At 33.3% G+C, this 22,033-nt stretch overlaps 3 protein-coding genes across 3 annotated transcripts; 1 reads left to right on the top strand and 2 right to left on the bottom strand.

The window, feature by feature from the left end:
• Positions 1-5,735: 5,735 nt before the first annotated feature.
• On the bottom strand, positions 5,736-7,803 carry LOC125851240 (uncharacterized). Its single transcript, XM_049531020.1, has 2 exons — positions 7,421-7,803; positions 5,736-6,987 (listed from the first exon to the last, which is right to left on the bottom strand). Exons 1-2 carry the CDS (start codon positions 7,790-7,792, stop codon positions 5,785-5,787), a joined length of 1,575 nt encoding a protein of 524 aa, XP_049386977.1. The 5' UTR covers positions 7,793-7,803; the 3' UTR covers positions 5,736-5,784.
• Positions 7,804-9,762: 1,959 nt separating this feature from the next.
• Positions 9,763-14,326, top strand: LOC125851242 (uncharacterized). The gene is made up of 6 exons (XM_049531022.1): positions 9,763-10,352; positions 11,905-12,077; positions 12,497-12,587; positions 12,667-12,921; positions 13,360-13,532; positions 13,917-14,326. The coding sequence occupies exons 1-6, from the start codon at positions 9,966-9,968 to the stop codon at positions 14,044-14,046; spliced, it is 1,209 nt and encodes a 402-aa protein (XP_049386979.1). The 5' UTR covers positions 9,763-9,965; the 3' UTR covers positions 14,047-14,326.
• A 655-nt stretch (positions 14,327-14,981) lies between these two features.
• LOC125851241 (nuclear transport factor 2-like) lies at positions 14,982-20,903 on the bottom strand. Its single transcript, XM_049531021.1, has 9 exons — positions 20,521-20,903; positions 19,395-19,529; positions 18,325-18,631; positions 17,542-17,807; positions 17,246-17,432; positions 17,002-17,123; positions 16,849-16,914; positions 16,461-16,539; positions 14,982-15,374 (listed from the first exon to the last, which is right to left on the bottom strand). Exons 1-9 carry the CDS (start codon positions 20,557-20,559, stop codon positions 15,166-15,168), a joined length of 1,410 nt encoding a protein of 469 aa, XP_049386978.1. The 5' UTR covers positions 20,560-20,903; the 3' UTR covers positions 14,982-15,165.
• Positions 20,904-22,033: the final 1,130 nt, after the last annotated feature.

Below are 22,033 nucleotides of genomic sequence, written 5' to 3'. Positions count from 1 at the left end.
GTGAGGAAATTCTTCTTAATTAGGAAAAAAAAAGAATAGAATATTTGTTTGTTTTTTTGTTTTTCCCTAGTGGAATTGAATCCTTTATTATTTATTTTTGCTTTTCTTTTGTTTGATTTATTATTTATTGCTTTCGATAAATTAAAAAAAGTACGAATATGATACTAGCAATATACTACTTGAAGTCTACAATCCTAGAAATCCAAAATTTCAGGGATCAAGAATCACAATTTGGGGCCACCTTTGGATAATTTTGTTATTTTTTTATTAAGAAATTGTAACAAAATATATAACAAACATAATATTAGGGGGCCCTATGAGAGACAAATAATAATAATAATAATAATAATAATAATTAATTAATTAATTAATGGGATAACTTAAATAAGTGAATTGTTACAGTAGCTTTAAGGTAATGAGCAAAAAATAGTAACAAAAAGATCAATATATAATTGTATTGCATTTCTGAATTAGATCACATATACTATAAATAATAACATATCCAATATAATTTTACAAAAAAAATATGAACATTTTAAAATACACAAACATTACTCCTATTTTTATGAAATCCCTTAATTATTTATTTATTTAAACAAAAAAAAAGAGAAATCAAAATGAAAGAAAAATAACAATACCAATAAAGATCAGAGTGCTTAATATTAATTATCTTTAAAATCAACCTTTATATCTATTATGATTTCAAGATAATTTCACATAGAACAATACTACTTCCCAACTGGGATTTTTTGTTTTGCCATAATTTTTTTCAGGTTCTTGAAATTGTGTCAGTCGTCCGATATTGCTATTGAAACTCGATTAATTTCAATTCATGCATTGCAAGCAGTGGCAAAAAATAGAGCTTAAGATTTAAACTTGAAACCTCAAGGTTTTTGAACTCCCTAAATCACTAATCAATATCTAATCTTACATTTAAAAGTTTCAAAATCAATATATAGACATAAAAATTCTTTAAATGCATTATATATATACAATGTAATTTTTGACGAGAGGGTTCGGATGAATCTCCTCGACTACCTCTAAGTCCGCTCCTGATTATAAGATCTATTTTTATTAATGCTCAAACTCGAAACTACTGATTAATAGTGAAAATATCTTAACCATATCTCATCATTGATTTCTTTTGCCATATCAAATACACATTTTCTTATTCTTTAGTTTTTGAATACATATATTAATATGTTAGAGAACATTGTGTTCATTTCCAATTGAACCTAGTATATATAGATTGTTTTTTGTTCCAAGAAACAAAAAATTTAAAATAATACATTATATGCGTTTTCATCTAAATACCATTATTCTTTTTATTCCTTTAGCTCCAATGATCTTTAAAATCTTCTTTCTCAAAGAAATAAAAAAGAAACTGTGGAAAGAATATAAATAAAAGTAAAACACTTTTTTTGGTTCTTTTTTATCGTGCTTGTTAAAAGGAACAAGAAAATGATTTGTAATATACTCCAACAATACTTGTCAATTATTAACTTTACACACTTTTTACGAAATTATAAATAAAAGAGTAATTTTACTGTATTGCTCTTTGAATATAATAAACACAATCGGTCTTTCATAAAATGGACAAATTTTGTTGGACATCTCAGAATAGTAGAATGGAAAACTATTGTTGGACGGAGGAAGTAATATGATAAAATGAAAATATCGTGAGATAATAGACGATACGATAAATTGATGATAAATGGGATAATGTAAGAAGAATCCAAAAAGGCGAAAACTTGTCTCATCATAGGGACAATCCGACAAAGTGGGGCGCAAAGTCACGTGACTTAGAGCCACGTAAGCCGACAAAGAGCGCGGCAGACCGGGAGGCTTTGTGTGTGTTTATGGGACCCACAAATTTACCTGAGACAGCTTAGGACTTAGCACCCATTCACACCAACAAAAACATTTGTGCTATGTTTTTATGTTTACAAAAAAAAAAAAAAAAACTAATAAATTTCTTAATTATAGTAATATTTTAAAGTGGAAATTTTTAAAATTTGTGATCTTAAATATTACTTCTTCCTTCCTATTTTATGTGGCAACATTTGACCGGACACGAAATTTAAGAAATAATTGAAGACTTTGAAATGTTTATCAAATTGCCCTTTAAAAAATAAACTCACTTTTCTATCTCCTCATAAATGTATTGAAACACTATTTTTAAGATTAAGTGGGACCAACAAAGGTAAAAGAGGAATTGTACCTTTAAATACTTATCATATAAGGAAATGTAATATTCTTTTTGGAACTGAGCAAAAAGGAAATGATGTCACATAAAATGGGACAGAGGAAATATGTCATTTTGACACAGAGGTGATTTAACGTGGATGGATCATAGAGAAATTGTTATGTTTCAAAGTTTCGTCACTTTGATGAATGATCATTTGAGCTTTAATGCTATGAAGCTCTAGACTAGTGAGTCGTTATGCTTTTTTTCAAGCGATGAATGTTCACCTCTTTATTGTCATTGCTCGATTACTTCCTTTTCATGATCCGATGTGTATACTTACTACATTTACTTTTAAAATTTTAAATAGGAATTGTAACCTCATGATCGTTCACGTTTTGCATGAATTATCGTCTTCATGACTTTTTTTCTAGCTAGGCTGACAAAACTTCTAGAGAAGGTTGAATGTACATAATACTTAAAGATGAATTTTACATTGAAATAGGTGAAAATGAAGATTTAGAGGTATTGGGGGTGGTAGTGGATGTGGATTGTGGGGTGACGATATTTTGTAAACAAATAATAAATTTCTTTTTTTAAAAAAAAAAATAACTTCTAATGGAAGTCATTTTGTTCCCCTTTTTGGTTAGTACTAACTTAGTAGCAATCGCAGAGATACAATCAGAATTTCAAAGTTATGTATTCAGAATTTGTTATTAAATACATAATTTCTCCTAATTATTGGGTTAATTAAATATTTATACGTATTGAGTAAATTTTTAATTTAAATATAAAATATGATCTAAGCAAAATATACTTAATTTATCTAAATCCGAAGTAATACTCTACCTCTATTGCTAAGCAAAAGTAATAAGTAACACTCTTCAACAATAAGTATGGGTAGATATAACATTACGATATTAGATTCACATGAATTTAATATGTTTCATATAAATCATAAATTTATTTATTAAAATTATAGAACTAATAAATATCTCGAAACCTATAATTTTCAAAAATATAAAAAAATTAATATTATAAATTGTAATTATTGAACTCATAAAATTTAGTTTTGATCTAAAACGATATGTAACTAGAAATGAAAATTGATATACACGCTATCATATTTTCAAAAATAGCAGCCAAACACCAAAAGCTGGTTATTTTATTAAAGGAATATATAACAATATTCTCTTTCAACTTCAACTTCACTTTAACATAAAAACTTTATTATATACGATTCCATTTTGTCTTGCAAATTAGTAGAAAAATAGATATCTATTTTAGTCACGTCTATTAACAGAAATTAAAGTGTAATTTTAATTCGTTAAGGTCACCACTAGATTCCTTGTGCAAAAATATAGTTATCCACAGAATCAAACTGTCTAACGTTATTTTAAATTTAGCTTATGTATCATTTTAATGAACGGATAACTCAATTCTTAAAACATATCACAACCTCAAGTGGTAAAGAGCTGACATCAAGGTGCTAAACTAGCTTCACGTCGACGTACTACAGTAAAAATATTTTTTAGCGATAAAAAATATACACATTAATGAAGAGTAATAATTTTTTTTACTGACATTAGTTAATTGTCATTGGATCCAATGTCAGTATAGGCTCTAAGGACATTTATAAAAAGTAACAATTAAATACATATTATTACCATTAAAAATCATTTTTTGATATAGTGACGTGAGCTCTTAAAAATCGAAAGATCAACGTAATCTTTTATCTCTAAAATGTTTATTAAGCGATGACTCTTATAGAATCACTAAGACCGATTTTCATCTTGGCTCGATGGGTGAGTCTTGCGGTCAAGCTCATTGTTAAAGCTAAAAAATAATTAACAATGTATCTAGTTTAGAAAAAAAAAATGTTGATTTAACTTTATTTGTTTTATCGTGCACTTTTTTATGGTTCTTTTTTAACCAATAAAAATAAAAGATTAATTTTTTTTCTTTATTTTTTTATTATATATAAAAAAAAAATGTGTATTTGACAAATACAAAGGGACCCAAATGGAAGGAGGAAGATATTCCTCATAATTCGAGAGCTGAAATTTGAGATACGAACAATCATTCTGTCTCCACGCCTTCTTTCTTTTCTTTGTATTTTCAGTATTTTTTTAAAAATAAAATTTTGTATTAATAATTAATATATATTATTTATTTATGCATCTTTTCTTTTAGCTTTCACCAACTTTTGTTGAACGGGTTTAGTGTAAGCATATAGTATCCATATTTTAAGAGTTAAACAGGTTGTTTTCGATAGATTCTTGTCTCGAGAAAAAATATTGAGAAAAATCGTGGAAGAAAAAAAGGTCATGATAAAATATTATAGAAAATATGTTAAAGCATTCTGAAAACAAACAAAAGCAATAACTGCAACAAATAGTATGATAATCGAATTACGTACAATATATAGAAACAACAAATAGTACAGTTGAAATTAATGAGAATTAGAACTAGAGAAACAGTAAAAGAAGAAGAATAAGAAGTAATAGATGAGGAAGAAGAAGAAGAATCAATCTAAGATAGAAGAAACTGATTTATGAGAGTTAGAAAATCTTTCACAATTCTCTCTTATTGATTTATTTTAAACAAATGAGTACAAGAGTCATTATATATATACAACATTTTTGGAACTTAGTTAGTTAGAGATCCTAACTAACTTTTGGATAGGTAGTTATGTAACCAACTAACTAACTTATTAACTTCCTATTTTTGAATATTGAACTAACTAATTTTGCTCACTAATCTTAACAACAGTATTAGAAATCAAAGGACCAAAAGTTTGGAAAGATAAGTGAGACGCTTTACTATCTACTAACCTTCAACCCTGATTTGTGTCCTCCACACCTATTGTCTAAGGACATTTCCTAAGTAAGCTGAAACTGCGTCACGTTCTATCTAATTAGTTATCTCTCTTTAGTACTTCTTCGGCCTATTTCTACCACTTGTGAAACCATTATAGCCAATCTTCAATACCTTCCACACTAGGACATATGTGTATCTCATCTTCACGTATTTTAATTTTCTAATATAGATACACATGATCGATATGGTTGTGAGAGGAAAACAATAAATTCAGTTGAATCGGCCAGAATATTCATCATAAAATTTCAAACGTTTTCTCTAAACAATGGAGTACTCACTTTAAAATCTCCTAGGTAAATGATAGTATTTGTTTGGCCTTGAAAGTTTTGATCATTTTTGCCAATTAACCTCTAAATTTAGACAGCTAAATCCAAAAATCATTCAAAAATTATATCAACATGCTAAACATTAATCATGCTATAATAGTTAAACCTCATTAAATTTAATCTAAAGAAAATGCTGATTCAAAAACCAAATCAATATTAACAATAACAAAATGATAAAAGCCAATGACAGAAATATATAGAAAAAATATATTTATGTTACATTCGAAATTCATTGTCACAAAAGAGTAATGGTACGATAGTATCGACCTGCATTGATTTAAAATCTTGAATCTTGTCTTTGATTACCAATAACAATTAAGTAAATTGCAAAAGTGACATCAATTTTATTCCACTTGGGCCTTAAAAAAATTATAACCTGGGCTTGGGCTTTTTTCAAAACAATGATCTGCTGCCAACTGATGGGCTATAGAACCTTGTGTTATATTTCTTTTGAGGCTTACCACAAATGCATTGGCATTCATATCCCATTATGTTACCAAAACAAGAAAACAATCCACTCGAGCCACGTGCATGCCTCCTCCCGTGACGACCGGTCGAATGGTAGCTGCTCGAGGCATGTCCCCGGTCGTACACTGGTGGTACCTCCGTCCTCCACCTCTCGAGTTTGGACCTGAGCCCCTCAACGCTCTCGTCCAAACTCCAACCATCCAACACTGAGCTCTTTTGATCATCCAACGGGTATTTTTTTTCGGCCACGGCCGCTGCGACCTCGGATGCTGAAGGCCCAATTTCTGAGTCAGTCCAATGATGAGCATTTCCCTTAATTGGGCCTCCAAATACAAATTTTCCATTGTGTCCTACCCCTTTTGGGCCCCCAAACTCATATCCATGAAAATTTTGAATGGGCTTTCCAATAACTGTTATGGGCTCTTTGGGCTCATCAACTTTGGGCTTTGTGAGAGATTTTTCATCAATTTTTTTTTCATTTGTGGGCTTTTCTTTGTTCTCAAGCTCTAAAGCTATAAGTTTGAGTTTGGGCTTATCTTCTTTAGGCCCAGTATTATAAAGTGATGACTCTTTACTCACAATTGAATCACTTAAAACTGAGCCTGTTTTGCCCTTTTTACTTTTGGGCTTATCTTCTTTAGGCCCACTTACCATAGAACTTGCTTTGCCTTTCTTTTTTACCAACATTTGTGGTGGAGGCTCCAAAGAAATACTAAGAATTGAGCTTTCTTTGTCATAATTATGTGTTTTATTCTTCTTTTTTGAAGGTTTTGCAACTATTGAACCACTAGACTTGGGTACATCATCGTCGAATTTGACACGTTCGCTACGTTCACTCTTTGTACGTAACAATATTGGTTTTATAGTAGTCACGTTGTTATTATTGGTGCTGGTGTTGTTGTTGTTGTTATTGTAGTTGTTGGTAGTAGTGGTGGTGGTGATGGTTTTTTCGTTGTTTGTTTTCTGGTTGTGGTGGTGATGAGGGAGTTGTTCTTCTTCCATCAAATCGCGATATCCAACAGCTGACTTGTTTAATTCAGTGTACAATGGCATACTTCTCATGGTACTATCTAGTAATGCAACACCAATGTTCAATATCCCTTGAGGTCTCCCAGATGGACGACGTACCTAATACCAAAAATATAATACATAAATTTCGATCGAAGAAAATATTTAGAATCATTAATTAGGTTATTATAATTAAATCCATCTCAATATTTATGACCAATCAATCCATATCATTGAAAATTCAATTAGAAAACATTATTTTAAGCAAATGTGTGAAAATTATATATTAGTCAAAAGAATAATAATCTTCAAAAAACATATATAAATACATTTTATAAATAACATGTGTGATATGATGGAATATAATGAAGCAAAATGTACATGCATACATGCAACTTTTACGTATACATGTTAAAACAAAATTTCCTATTTATAGAAAACATTGGAAGAATGAAATTAAGAATGTCGTTGTTACGTTAGGAAAATAGTTTCCATGAAAAATACATTGAACAGTCAAACACGATAAAATTGAAAAATATTTTTGAAATTAAACCTGAAGTGCAACAAAACGCATGCCAAAATTATGAGGATGATGATTATGGTGTGTCCTAGACGGAGGAGGGATGAGGTTTCCGACAAGGACGCGAACGGACCCCACAAGAGAATCCTTAAACCAATGGCCACAATGAATTTCTATTTGTACAGCTGAGGTATCTTGACGGAGAAACTCCTCATCCACACGAAACACAAATTTGTCGTTCCATGTTGGGTTGTTACCTCCTTCTATGTCAACCGCGGTGGTTAGCTTCCGTGTAGGGTGGACCCACACGGTCGCATAGGTTTTCATTTTCTTGGACATAGGTTCCAAATCTTGAGCGGAGATGATGTTAATTTCCAAGAGTTGGAACGATTTCAAGACCCCCATTTTGAAAATTTTGGTAAATTTGTAACGTTTAATAAAAAAATATTATTAGTCGCGAATTTAATCTTGATGGTGAAATGAGAAGGCTTCGTTCGTCGTTCCCTGAAAGAAACGACGATCGAGAAATGAAGAGAGAAGGAGGAGGGGGAGGGGGAGGGGGTGGTGATTTTCTCGAGGAGAGAACATTAAGGCATTGTTACAAAGGAAGAAAATGTGTTTTTGAAATAATGTTTGTGTTTTTTTTTGGCCGTAAGGCTCTTCAACCCTTTTTATTGTAAAAAAATAAATTTTACAATATCTGACTAAGCATATTTAATATTCGATTATTTAAAATGTGTGTCCGTTTATTTGTGAAAATTTCACAAATATTACGTATTTACTACTAGCTAAATTATATGCAATCTGAAAATAACACTTCTTATTATTTTAAGTATAGAGAAAAAATAAATTACGAATAATAACTAATTGTAATTACATTATAATTTTCTTATAATTTAGTGATATCGACAAGAGTATTTCTTCATGCAACAATTAATATTCTATTATGTTCTTCGTATAACTTTTTTATTATTGTATTTTTCTTTATTTACACACTTAATTTCTTATATGCGCTATTTAAATTTGCCATCGAAAATAATTTTACTATCTTTCAGAAAGCATAAAATCGTGTATTTTCTCATTTATAAAATTACACTGATATTTATTGTTTCTTGAATATTCTAACTTGTGAGGTTGACTCGTTGTAAAAGAGTTCACAAGCATCATGTTGAAACCATATATATATATATATATATTGTAATTTACAGTATTTTATTTAATATAACTTATACTAAAGTTAGATATATATATATATATTGTAATTTACAGTATTTTAATTAATATAACTTATACTAAAGTTAGATGCATTAGCCTTGGTATTTCATAAACATATTCTTTGCTTAGATAAGAATATATATAATGCGCTGTAATTTTTTATTTCTTTTTCACATTTTAGATAAGAATATTTTTTTATTAGATATTTTTTTATGTATTTAAAAATAGCTAATTATTGAATGATATTGAATTAACAACTAAAATTTGATTAACGATCCAAAAGTATCCATTTGTCAATTTCTCCTCAAATATCTCCATTTTTCCAAATTGGGTCCATAACTATCATTTTCTTAATACATTGAAAATGACATTTTTCAAAATTTTATTTTCACTTTAACCATTTATATATATATAGTATTATTTTTTTTTTAAAAAGTAGAAGTCAAAGTACAGATATGGCAGCCACAACTCCACGTGAACACTTTAATTATAAAGCTTTATTTATTAAAATTTTAATTCTTACTCCTCCGTCCCCATTTTAATTCATTCTATTAAAAAATATAATAAAAAAATATATATAATTTATTAAATTATCTCTATTCATCAGATGTTTTCGAGATTTGAGCTCTAGCAAAAAATATTCTTTCAAAATTAAAAACAACTCTTATTTTGAGGAGTACTAATTTTTTCTAAAATGCTATTTTAGAATGGAAAAATCCTTTTGGTCAGAAAATTTGATCAGAATTTGACCAGAATAATATTTTACCTATGTTATTTTATTTTTTAAAATATTTTTAGAATAATTTATTCTCTTTATTTCTTGGGAAGCAACACTTATTTTAGAACAAATAGAATATTTTTTTAATTAGAATTTCTACAAATTATTTTCAGTCAAGCTTTGGGATTGAGAATCACAGTCCAAAAAAAATACTTATAACTTATAAAGTATTTTGTTTCACGATAAATTAGAGATTTCAAGTTCGAGCTTAAAATACAAAGAACATTTTATTAGAAACGTCATCTCAAAATAGATCCTACAATACATAATCTTAAATTTAATTGGGACTTCGAACCCCGAGCGGAAAAAAAGAACTTGGATAATACTCCTACTTTTCATCACTCAAAATTTACGAAAGTTTCTTCCTTTCATGTCCATTTTGAGTTTTTTCTTCTTGAAAGTCTTCACATGTCCATTTTTTCCTTAATAAAATCCGATAGTCTTCACAGAAAATCATTTAGAAGAGCTTAATTTGATGGGAATTTAAAAGGGTTATCTTGAAATACTTCAATTTCTTATAATCTTGAAAAACTGTATAAGCTCAAAGGTGTCATTTTTATCTTGTCATAAGCAAGAAAGTTCAAAATGTTGCCTAAAGAACCATCATTTTGTATATATAATACAGAGGATGGGGTTGATGAATTAAAGGAAAATCAAGATTTGGTTAGGTCTGTGACAATAGGGGATATTATATCAGATATAGGTAGTAGTGATTTCAGTTTTGGGAAAAAGGGAATGGGGTTGATTGAGGAAGATGAGAATGAAGATGGGGAAAAAAGGGTTTTTTATGAGGTTAATGAGCTAGGATTTGAAGAGAGTGAACCTGTAATTAGTTCAAAGTACCTTGGTGGGGTTGAGTCTGAACCTTTAGATTTTGATGGAAATGGAGATGTTGAGGAATATTATAAAAGGGTTCTTAAAGAAGATCCATCTAACCCTTTGTTTTTGAGGAATTATGCTCAACTTTTGCAGGTCAGTCTTTGTGTCCTGTTTCTTTCAGAAATCATTTTTCTATTTCCATTTCACATTATTTTATTGTGGTTACTGCTCATATTCCCTTTTTCAATTGCTTAGAAATGCTTTTTTTAAGCCGAGTTTCTATCAGAAACAACCTCTATCTCTATGAGGTAGGGAAAAGGTCGGCGTACACTCTATTCTCCCCAAACCCCATTTGTGTGATTACAATGGGTATGTTATTGTTGTTGTCGTTGTGTTTTTTCAGTATTTGATGACATGAGTTGAGCTTAAACCGGAGAAACATGGTCAGTGAGGATTCATATAGCCGACCATAACTTGTTTGGGATTGAGGTCATAGTTGTTGTATACATGTTTGATCCTCATTCTAAGTCCTTGAAAGATTCTAGGATTGCGGAAGTAAGTTTCTTGTGATTTCTATAACTGCAAAGTTGGTATTTAAGTGGCTTAGGTTGTAGGTTCAAGCCCCACACCATGCAAAGCGAAGCCTGGTATTTAAGTGGAGAAGGGTAGAGGGGTGGGCCCATTATCCTATCCATCGAGTTTAGAAGGCTGTGATTGGTCCAAAGGGCGGGTCACAGACGGATTTCTCGGTTATAAAAAAAAAAGGTTGGAATTCTAATCATGGTCAGTGAGGATTCATATTGCCGACCATAATTTGTTTGGGATTGAGATCATAGTTGTTGTTGTATACATGTTTGATTCTCATTGTAAGTCCTTTAGAGATTCTAGGATTGTGAAAGTAAGGTTCTTGTGAGTTCTATAACCGCAAAGTTGGAACTTTAAACATGACTAGTGATGATTCATATAGCCGACTGTAACTTGTTTTGTATAGAGGTCATAGTTATTGACATATTGTTGCTGTTGTATACTTGTTTGATTCTCTTTGTAAGTCCTTTACCGATTCTAGGATTGTGGAAGGTAAGTAAGTTTCTGGAGTTCTATAGCTGCTAAGTTGGAACTATAATTGTGGAACTAAAGTCACCTCTGTGAATTTGATCTCATCTTTGGCTTCTTGCTCTTGCTGTAAGTTGCCCCTGATAAAATAGACTAATTGGATGAGTATGTCAGGATAGTAATAGTAGTTTGAATAACTTTAAACAAATTAGAATCCAATTTGGAACCTTCTATAACCAGTTCACTCATTTCAAAGCTTAAATCTTCTAGTACTAAGTATGGATTAGCAGTTGCATAACCAAGTCCCGAAAAGGGAAGTAAGTGAGAAGACTTTTCTTTCATGATGTTCTAGCAATGGCAATGTACATCAACAATAAATTTACTAGTGCTTTGAAATGTAAAAAGCATACAACAGTGACTGATTCAAATGATATTCTGGTCTTCCTAATAGATACTTCGGAAATCCAGTCAATATAAATTTTGTGATTCTTTGGCTGGAAAAGCACACAACTTACATGCTTTAGATGCTGTGTGGTTTTAGATATTTCTCCATCGTTATTTTTGTCCTTTTCTTGAGATCTAGTCCAATCTTGATTCTGTTTTTGTGGTGACAACTTTTTCTTAATGCAACCCACTGTATTCTTGTCTCTAGTCTAAGGGAGATCTTTCTGGAGCTGAACACTATTACCTTCAAGCTACACTAGCTGATCCAAAAGATGGCGATACCTTGTCACAGTATGCTAAATTAGTATGGGAGCTTCACCAAGATAAAGATAGAGCATCAGATTACTTTGAACGTGCAGTTCGTGCTGCTCCTGAGAACAGGTTATACTTGACTTGCACCTTTCATCGAAATGAGAGAATGAGTAATTGGTTCAATTAGATATTGATTTACAAAACCTGGGCATGTGAAGAAACTAGTAGTCTCCTCTCCTCATCTTCTCCTTTTTAGTAGTATTTGTGTAGTATCTTAATCGTAAATTTTTACTACTGCAGCTTCTTTGCTTTGTTCATCTTGCTATTTTGTTGTTATTTTTTCTTTCAATCGTGCTTTGATTAAAATTCTTTTGAGCTGAGGGTCTACGGAAACAACCTCTCTATCCCACAAAGGTGGGGGTAAGGTTTGGGTACATCTTACCCTGCCCAAACCCCACTTGTGGAATTACACCGGATATGTTGTTTTTTTGGTAATAACATGTGAAACCGGATATGTTGTTGTTGTTGAAATCTATTATTGTTTCCAGCCATGTTCTTGGAGCATATGCTAGTTTCCTCTGGGACATCAATGACGATGAAAGTGAGGAGGAAATGAACACACAGAGTGATAAGACTAAGGTTTCTTCCATTCGTTCTGCCTCAATGAGTATATATGTGTGAGCTCTGTTTGACTTAAAGTTTCTTATGGATGTGTCAGATTGAGGAAAGTGGGGAAGCTACTGTATCCCGGAACATAGATTACGAAGAAGCTAACAGACCTGTTAGCCCTCCCTTACATCTTGCAGCAGGATTAGGAATTGGGGTTAATCTAGTTGGTGGCGGCTCTCCTGTTGATTATACTGCAGCTGTATCTGATATGGACGGAAATGCTGAGGAGGAGTACATGAGAATGATCAAAGAAAATCCTCATAACCCCGTGCTTTTAAGAAACTATGCTCAGTTTCTTAGTCAGGTGAATGTTTCTTATCTTCTGCACTAAATGTTCTTTATTAACATGTAAATCATCCATCATATGCTTACAACAATGCTCATTTCATTTCCATGTATCATCTTGATTTAGAAATGTGTCAGAGATGTCACAAGCTCTCTCCATTATATTCTTTTTAGGATTTCAACTCTTTCGTTAAATGTACAAAATAACCGCCGCTCAGCCTAACTCAATACAAGTGGGATGGAGAAATATAAATGCATGCTCAAATATGAAATTTTCTTGAACATTATGCCATTCCTTTCACAAGATCTTTACAATAGCTACAACAGTTTATGGTTTACTTATCAGAACGTAACCAAAAACAAGAAAAGCTATCTCTCTTCATTGGTGCTTTCATATAATAATATCGACTGGTCTTGCTACTTCTGACATTTCTCATGTTTGCTGTTGGACTGGCAGTCTAAGGGAGACTTACTAGGTGCTGAAGAATATTACTCACGTGCAATACTAGCGGATCCTACTGATGGAGAAACTATTTCACAGTATGCCATGTTGATATGGCAACTTCATCGGGATGAAGATAAAGCCTCAACCTACTTTAAGAGGGCAGTTCAAGCTTCTCCGGAAGACGGGTAATATTGAATTGAAGCCCCTCACTTTTTTATTCGCAACATTTAGAATTAAAAGTAATAGCGGTAAGTTAATAACCTAAGCACATTTCCTACTTGGTCAGTTACTAAGACGATTTTACAGATTTATGTGATTTGTGAAGGAAATCTGTTACTATTTGATAGCATTGAAAAGGTTAATGAGAAAAGATACTAATATAAGGTTGTTGGTAACTTGGTATTTTGCGAAATGTCTTCATGGAAAAATATGAAGAACTTTGGTATGATTTCAAATCATTTATGCATTGCGTTTTAAGTTAAAAATTGTCTGATTGCTGCTTGCACATCAAGTTCATTGTTCTCATTGTCTGAGACTCAGAGTTACTAGCTTGCTTTTTTGCTTTTCAGCGACGTGCTTGCTGCATATGCTAGATTTCTCTGGCAAACAGAGGAAGATGAAGACGGAGAAGAAGATGAAACATTAGGTGATCACAACGGTGCACCACCTTTGCAAGGAGTCATGGCTGCAAATGCCTAAAACCTAATGTCAAATGAATTCACAATCCAGCTTCCAATTCTTAATTTTAGTTTCTCAAGCTTTTCGCGTGATCTAAAGACTTGGAGCTTTCTCTTGTTGTGGAGGATCAAGCATTGTGGGAAATTTTTTAAATGGTAAATGTTGTTTAGTGAGCAATAAAATGTGAACAATAATGTTAAATTGACCTTGTACAATGTTCTTTATGGGAATAATATGAAGAAGTTGAATAAAAATTTAAATGGAGACTCCACATTGTAATAATATACTGTTAGTTCCTCTACTTTCGTTTACAGATCTACGACCTTCGTAAATTACAACATAATTCCTCTATGGTTTGACATGCTGTTTTATGTCTTAATAATGAGCCTCAGTGGGGCTAGACAAAGGCGTGATCTAGTGATCAATGAAGTTGAATCGAGAAACATGATTTATCTAGTTAGAATATTGGAAGATGCATAAAAGTTATTATGAACTGGACACTTCGCAAATTGTTTTTTCTACTTGCTAGACATTTTTAAGAGACTTGTTATCCACATGCTATCTCCCACAAGCACAAGAATCGTATAATTCTGTCCACCAAGGACTTGCAATGATTCTCAAGGGCCAATGCAAATGATATCTTTGAACACTAAAATAAATCTGTTTCCCAAAGTGCTCCAACAGTAGCACATGTACTGATTTCCTTGCAAAGATAAGTTGAAGAAAATTTCAGACCACACCACACTAGCATAAAGACAGACCCACACGGCCTCGCCCCATTGACATTCCCTATTTATAGTTTGTGCCAATACTGGAGAGGTTCATGCTGGAGTGAGCATGTATGCAACAATCAGTTAAAAAGGAAAAGATCAAATGAGAAACTTGCGCAAAATATCGACTAGCAGGCCAAAACTGCATTAATAATCCTTTTCAGTAAAAGTCTATTCATGTACGGAAAAAGCAACACTTGCTATTTCTGCCAAAAAATTATATGAATTTGGGATGCTTTCTTCCACAAATCTAAATTTTGATGCTTCTCAAAGTATACTAATGTTTTGGAGAACTATGAAGACAAAAAAGCTGTTGGCAACATGGCTTGTACTGAAGGTATTGTCTGTCCTTCATGAATTCAACATCAGCTTATTCCCATGAGTACTGCTCATTTCTCAAGCTTTGCTGATTGCTAGGGTAAGCTCTTTCTTGCCGAGGAGCTTGTCTATAGTAACCATTTCCCCTTGATCTGCCATAGTCACGGTCACCTCCGTCTTGACCACCTCTCCCAAAACCACGGCCACCATAGCGCCCCCTTCCATCCATGGAGTAGCTAACTCTGCCTCTACCCCTTCCTCCTGTGTCCACATTTTAAAGACAAACAAAATGAATCTTAATATTTTTAGGATGCAGAGCAAAAAAAATAAATTTCAGGACTTCAAAAATTAAGTTAAGAAATGTATGAAGCAGTAAGCTTTCAGACAAGGAACAGGCTTAGCAAACTGATACCTAAACACAGTTCTATTTTGGCTATTACAAGCACACAGAAATCAAATAATAAGCCTTATTTACCTGAAGTATTAAAGAAGGCCACTTGTTATTTACTACTAAATTCCAATGATACCAGCATAATGATTTGTTTTGAGACTAATACCATGGTCAAGATGTGGGAGCCAAATATTTACATCAGTTGCAGCCTCACAAGAATGCAAGACAACTGGTGTAATTATAGTGCCCACTGCTTATTCTCTACTTCTTGCTTTTCATTATTCATCTTGAAAATAAGTATTGCAAGTAGATCCAACAAAGTACTCCCTCTGTCCCAATTTGTATTGACTCACTTATCTTTATAGTCAGTCTCCAAAAGAATAAACACATTTTTATATTTAGTAACAATTTGGTTTTTAGTCACACAAATATATAACTTATTTTAAACCACGAGTTTGAAGAGTCTTTTTTTCTTAAACTTCAAGCCAAGTCAAACTAACTCACATAAATTGGAACGGAGGGTGTAGTAATGTTCACTGTTCATTTTATACTGAACTTTTTTTTATGATAACACAGCTCTCTCCAGAGTTAAAACTTTCCTCCGAGAATTTTTTTTTTTTATGACGGGTTGGTTGATCCACTTATCTTTTACATCCCGTATCTTCCACCAAGTAGGAATCTCAAGTCAATGACATAACACTTGACAAAACAAAAGTAGAAAAGGTGTCCAGCCTGCCTTCGTGTCATGTCATTGACCTTGATTCCTACTTGGTGGAAGATTAGAGATGTAAATTGCTAAAGATGTGCCTAGTGATCATCTAGTAGAAAAATATAATGCTTAGAAGATCTTAGAAAGAAACAAGAAAGAATTTAGCTTGAAGATGTGCTTGTTTCTGTGAAGGAGAAATGCAATAGCTTATTTATTGACCTACAATTGAGAAGATAAAGCCACTTACTTCCTCGAATTAAGTTGTTTCTGTTCGGTCTCCTCCCTTCAATGTACAACTGGTGTCCACCAATCTGAACAGTAGATGCCTGCAACAAAGATTACAAGATTTCAGTACCTACTCTGAATGTAAATGCAGTAATTAGTCTTAGCTGAAGGTATCAATAACAATTCAATGAAGGCGAGATAAATAGATCGAAAAAGAACATATTCACAACTCCCACATTACTTTACATGGAATACTTCGAATTTGTGCCAGTTTATTACTTCATTTGACCTCATACATAAAGTATAGCATCATTCTCAATTACTCAAATAACAAACCTCAATTGCATTGAAACTTTAACACAAAAAGTACAATTAAAGATGGCTCAAAATTTTGAAATGTCAGTTCAAACCTCAATTGCATTCTGAACCCCAGTTACATCTTCAAATTCGACAAATGCATAGCATACATCAATGTCCTGCATCACATCAAATTCCAGATGAACTTAATATTGACCTAATCTAGATTCAAGAGTATAGGGCAAAAGAAAGATGATATAACAAACCTTTCGCGTTCTAATGGCAACAGCATCAGGCTTTAATTTACCAAACTTTTTAAATTCCTCCTCAATTTCATAAGCAGCCATTGTGGTAGGCACATTTTTGACATATACAGACTTAACTTCAACTGCAAAAAGTTTAAAAAGGAAAATCATGAAAGCATATCACTCAAATGAGGTCCCTTTAAAAAAAATACACATCCCTGAGAAGACAGGATGAGTACATTATGCCAAAGTACGAGAAACTTACCTTCATCTTCAACAGCTGAAGCCTCATCTATTGCCTCAGTATACCTCTCAATAGTATTAGTCAAATGAACTGATGGCAGAGCAGGAGGCTCTGGCAAATGTTGCCACTCTGAAGGAGGAGGTGTAGGTTTGTTGAGAGAAGACTGGGCCAGTTGTCCTTGTGCAGAATTCCCTTTAGTAACTTGTAGCTTCCAAATTAGAATCAACCAAATAAAATTAGTTGATCACAAAAGCGTACTCAAGACAATATGAGAATATAACGATAAGGAGAAGGTAAAGGTAAAGGTCATGGCATACAATAGAAGCATAAGTATGCTTTTGGGGCTCTGCAACAGGTTCCTCAACAGGGCAGGATAAATGGTCTTGTACTGCATTAATTGTACTCTGAAGTGGGCCGTTTGACTGCACCGCAAAATTATCTTCAAGGATATTCTCAGGTTCGGGGACATGCTGAAGCCGTTCCTCTGGAAAACTATAGTTATTGACAGGCCCGTTATCTTCAATTTTAGGAGCATCAGCGAACTCCCTTGCTTGGATTTCTCCACCAAACATGTAGTTGGGCACTGCAGAAACCATCATTAATTCTTTACATATGCACATTCTCTTGTCTCATAATATTGCAGCATTAGCATGCAGAATTACAGAGAAAATGTATCCCAAGTTTTCTTTCAGAAGAATTAACATTCAAGTACATAATTTCTTCTCACCAATTTATAGCACATCACTTAAACTACTTCTCACCAGAAAAAAAAAGTATGAACATAGGGAAAATAGTGAGCTTCAGCACTTGAAGCTACTAGAAATATTCTCCCTACATTACCCCTACTTGTGCGGGGTAGATCCTCCAAGAAAAAGGTAAGAAAGGAGAATGCCTTAACCATTACAGCAATGATTTTTTTTTTATAATAAAAACAGAGTAATATTTTTTTTTAGGATAGTAAATCTTAAAAAAACAGAGTAATATGAAACAAAAAGAAGTAAGAGACTCCCCCCCACCCCCCACCCCCCCACCAAAAAATAAAAAAAATAAAAAAATCAGATCTTATCTTAGGATGAAAACCTTTAAGATTGAACTCATACCTTGCTCCTGAAGTGCATTGGAAGCATTCAGCTTGGAATCAAGGTTAGTATGTGCTAGATAGGCTAATGGTTGCTGAAGAATTTGCTCCTCATCAACATAGTGAAAGATATCATTGAGGACAAAGTATCCTTTTTCCTGGGGTGCAAGGAAAAATGATTGTACAAACTTCCTACTCCTGTTGATACCTTTCACATTGACAGAACCTGAAACCATCACAAGGACACCACCATTCCATGATTCCAAGGAATGGAGCGTTTTTATCTCTATTCCAGTGTACTGGAGTGACATTATCAGGGTGTGAATTTGCTGCAGAACACAGAAAAAGCAATAAATGAAGAGTAGTAGAATGATTAATATTGGGGGCTAAAGGAGCAATACACATCATGAACCATGATTATTAGTTAGTTGAGCATAACAGAAGTTTTATTATATTGGAATAGAACTACTATAGAAGTTGTTCAAAGATAAAATCTCCCTCTTTTGTGACTTAGAAATCTTTTTCTTTTATTAGTATATTAAAGCATGCAAGTATCAACTCACAGGTAGTTATGATTTTTTTTAGATAAAGTGACCCACTGGTAGTTATGATACTAAAAAGGAACTCGCGACAGCAGCAAAATAAGAAGCTCCTCTGATGGAAGTGCATGCCTTGGGGAACTTGACACTCTTTCAGATTTCAACTTCTAGCGGACTGAGAAAAAACATTAATACAGCTGACTGGGGAGACAGAGAACTTGATGGACAAGCTTAAATTTTTGTTTTTCAGAAAAAATAAGCTTTTAACCTAAAAATCTAGAACATGGATGTTAAGGCTGCACTCATGATATTTTTCCATCTTAGGTGCTCTGTTTTGGAACAGGACTACATCATAGAAAAACTCAAAACTAATCTAGAACGTATGGACATCATATAGATGACATGACTGTAGACATGAGGTTCCAGTTAAGGACATGCATCTAGCAAGAGCAACCAATCATTGGTTAGCCAATTATAACCACTTAATTTAGAGATAACTTCAAAGAAGGTTTTGCTCATAAGGAAGCTAGACAAGGAACTTAAGATAAAATACCAGCATTCCTGAAGCAGTCTCTCTGGTGCTGGAATCAATTCGAAGCACGGTACTAGCATCACTGTAGAACTGGTGAACAAAATCCGGTTGGGTCTGTAACATCTGATAATACTGGCCCACAAAGTATGTTCCCACCTGAACAACCATTACCCAAAACCGCAGAAAGATGAAATTCAAATCCCAGACATTAAAAATCAATCAATCAACACTTCAATCCTAAACTAGTTGGGATCGGCAATATGAGTTCTTTATATTCCCCCCTCTATTTAGACTCATTTCATTGTAACACTGATAAATAATTTGACTTCTAAAGAAAAAGAAGGGTTCTATACGGAATAAAGGATCTCTAAATATCACACTTATCCTTACCTAATCTAATGTAAGTGAAGTGATAACAACTAACCTAAATAGGTTAGTCCTAATTACTCCATAACTAAATGTTTTTTGGATCATTTATCCTTAACTAGCTGGTAGTGTCTATATATCGTTTGTTTCTATTGTGCTATATGCTTAATGAAGTTTGCATTGATTACTAGATTCAGAAGCTCTTTTCTCAGAAAACCTGTCCCCATTTAGGACATTTAATCACTACACCATCACAACGACATACATATGAAGATATAGGGAAATAAACACAAAAACATAACTTCCTCTAGTAGTTCCTATATCTCTTAAAACTGAATAGACATGCATATCCATAAAGAATTTTTCTTGAAACAGGTAACATCAAATACATAAAAAGTTCATCTTTATACTACAGAACAATTTTATGGAACAAAAGATTTCAGCTTTACACTAAATTTTTTTTACATTTCCAAGTCACTTAATACCCAATTCGACACGGTAAGGTAACTAGCAAAACAGGGTAAATGACCATGGCCAGAAACCAGGTAAGGCAAAGGGGTTTCATCCAAAAACCCCTTCAGCCAAAAATCCATTCACATATATAACCACAGATATAAAAAAAATGAGCATTCCTCGCTCCATTTACAAATGACTAAACAGACACGGAGGAAACAGCAAAAACACAAGTTTGCCTTCACATTTCTACTCAACTTCTCTGCAAATGACTTATACAAACAAACAATAAACGGATAAAGACTCTTTTTTATAGCAGAAGAGATACCTGAGCAGCAGTGACTGGCAAGTGAAAAGGCGTCGCCATTTCGTACAACCCGGTGGCGGCGGCAGCAGCTTAAGCAGCAGTAGAAATGAACTCGTCAATCCAATTAGAATGAGAATCTAAAAAACCTAGATCTAACAAAAGATCTAAAATCCCCAAAAAAAACCCTAGATTTTCAGCATTCACATTTGCGCCGCAAGCAAAAAAGCAGCAACAGAGTCTTCTCCCATCGCTCCACAAACAGTGAATAGCACTGAATTCGCTCGTCACTGACTCTTCAATTTCTAGAGAGAGAAAATGGAGTGACCGCTTGAGACCACTGGTTCTAGAGAGAGAAAGAGTGAGAGCTGCTGAAATTTATAGGCTTTTTTTTTTCCTCGTTAGAAATATGGTGCTGCTGCCCGTGTTTTTGGGACGGTGGCGCTGCTTTTTTATTGGTTGAGTGAATGGACGCTTGTTATCCACCGTTGATTTAGACCTCATGATAGGGCTTTTTCTTTTTTATTTGCTTAGAATTATCTACTAGTTAGTGTGGATGTCCCCGGTGTGAATGTTTTCCATGGAACATGTTTGGTACGAATAAAAATGTGTTTTTAAAAATAAGTTGTTTATAACTTATTTTTTTATATTTGGTTGGTGAGCGAAAAATGTAATTGATGAATGAATTATTTTTTTAGAAAATATCTATTATTTTTTGCTAGAGAATAGAATTTATTTTTTTAGGAAAATAGTTTCTGACTTGAAAACCAACTCGATAATTGATCTGGCACCCGACCCAAACACCTGATATGGGACCTTGACCCCTACTCTTGACACATGACTCGATTCGAACTGGACTCAATCTTGGCCATGACCTGAATTAGGACATGATCTTAAGATCCAACCCAAGACCTAATCTCGACTTTTGATTTGGGACCCGACTTTCGAACTGGAATATGATCCTAAGACCTGACCTTGACTCCCAAACCCCAACATTCGACTTAAGATCCAACTTTTGAATGAGTATTTGACCCTAGACCCGACACCTGACCACCATTCGAGACCCAATCCCGATCTCGACCCGAGACCCGACCCTAACCGAAGACCTGACCCCAACCTTGACACCCAACTCGAGACCCAACCCTAACCCTGATTTGAGACCCAACCCCCGACTTGATACCCCAACTCTAACCCCGACACCCAACCTCAATCCCGACCCTAATTTTGTATAGTAAGGCAAGATATGACTAATATATAGCGTGAAGTGTTGTGTGATAAATTAAAAATTAATTTTTTGTAAAGTAAATAGAAGGTGAGGTAGGGAAGGAAGGGAGGAGATAAGACGATCAGTGATCGTAGTTTTGTTGAATCACAATGATCATATACATTTATTAACAAGAAATTATTAGCACTAAGCGAGATGTGACTACAATTTATAGGGGTGATATACAAACGACTAAAATGAAGTGATGATAGATGAGTTAAAATTTAATTTTTTAAAGTATTTAAGGTGTAAGGCGAGTTGGGAATTGATTGT

The sequence above is a fragment of the Solanum stenotomum genome, unplaced genomic scaffold (assembly GCF_019186545.1).
Source record: "Solanum stenotomum isolate F172 unplaced genomic scaffold, ASM1918654v1 scaffold23673, whole genome shotgun sequence".
NCBI lineage: Eukaryota > Viridiplantae > Streptophyta > Magnoliopsida > Solanales > Solanaceae > Solanum > Solanum stenotomum.
Note: the sequence above shows the minus strand (reverse complement) of the source record. Positions and strands in the feature narration are given on the sequence as shown.

What these genes read in the sequence shown, in the direction of transcription:
- LOC125851242 (XM_049531022.1), top strand. Translation starts at nt 9,966, where the DNA reads ATGTTGCCTAAAGAACCATCATTTTGTATATATAATACAGAGGATGGG. An exon ending in CACAGAGTGATAAGACTAAG is followed by an intron (nt 12,588 to 12,666) that starts GTTTCTTCCATT and finishes TGGATGTGTCAG; the next exon opens with ATTGAGGAAAGTGGGGAAGC. An exon ending in ATGCTCAGTTTCTTAGTCAG is followed by an intron (nt 12,922 to 13,359) that starts GTGAATGTTTCT and finishes TTGGACTGGCAG; the next exon opens with TCTAAGGGAGACTTACTAGG.
- LOC125851240 (XM_049531020.1), bottom strand. Translation starts at nt 7,792, where the DNA reads ATGGGGGTCTTGAAATCGTTCCAACTCTTGGAAATTAACATCATCTCC. An exon ending in TGCGTTTTGTTGCACTTCAG is followed by an intron (nt 6,988 to 7,420) that starts GTTTAATTTCAA and finishes TTTTGGTATTAG; the next exon opens with GTACGTCGTCCATCTGGGAG.
- LOC125851241 (XM_049531021.1), bottom strand. Translation starts at nt 20,559, where the DNA reads ATGGCGACGCCTTTTCACTTGCCAGTCACTGCTGCTCAG. An exon ending in TTCAGCTGTTGAAGATGAAG is followed by an intron (nt 17,124 to 17,245) that starts GTAAGTTTCTCG and finishes AACTTTTTGCAG; the next exon opens with TTGAAGTTAAGTCTGTATAT. An exon ending in TTGCCATTAGAACGCGAAAG is followed by an intron (nt 16,915 to 17,001) that starts GTTTGTTATATC and finishes GATGTGATGCAG; the next exon opens with GACATTGATGTATGCTATGC.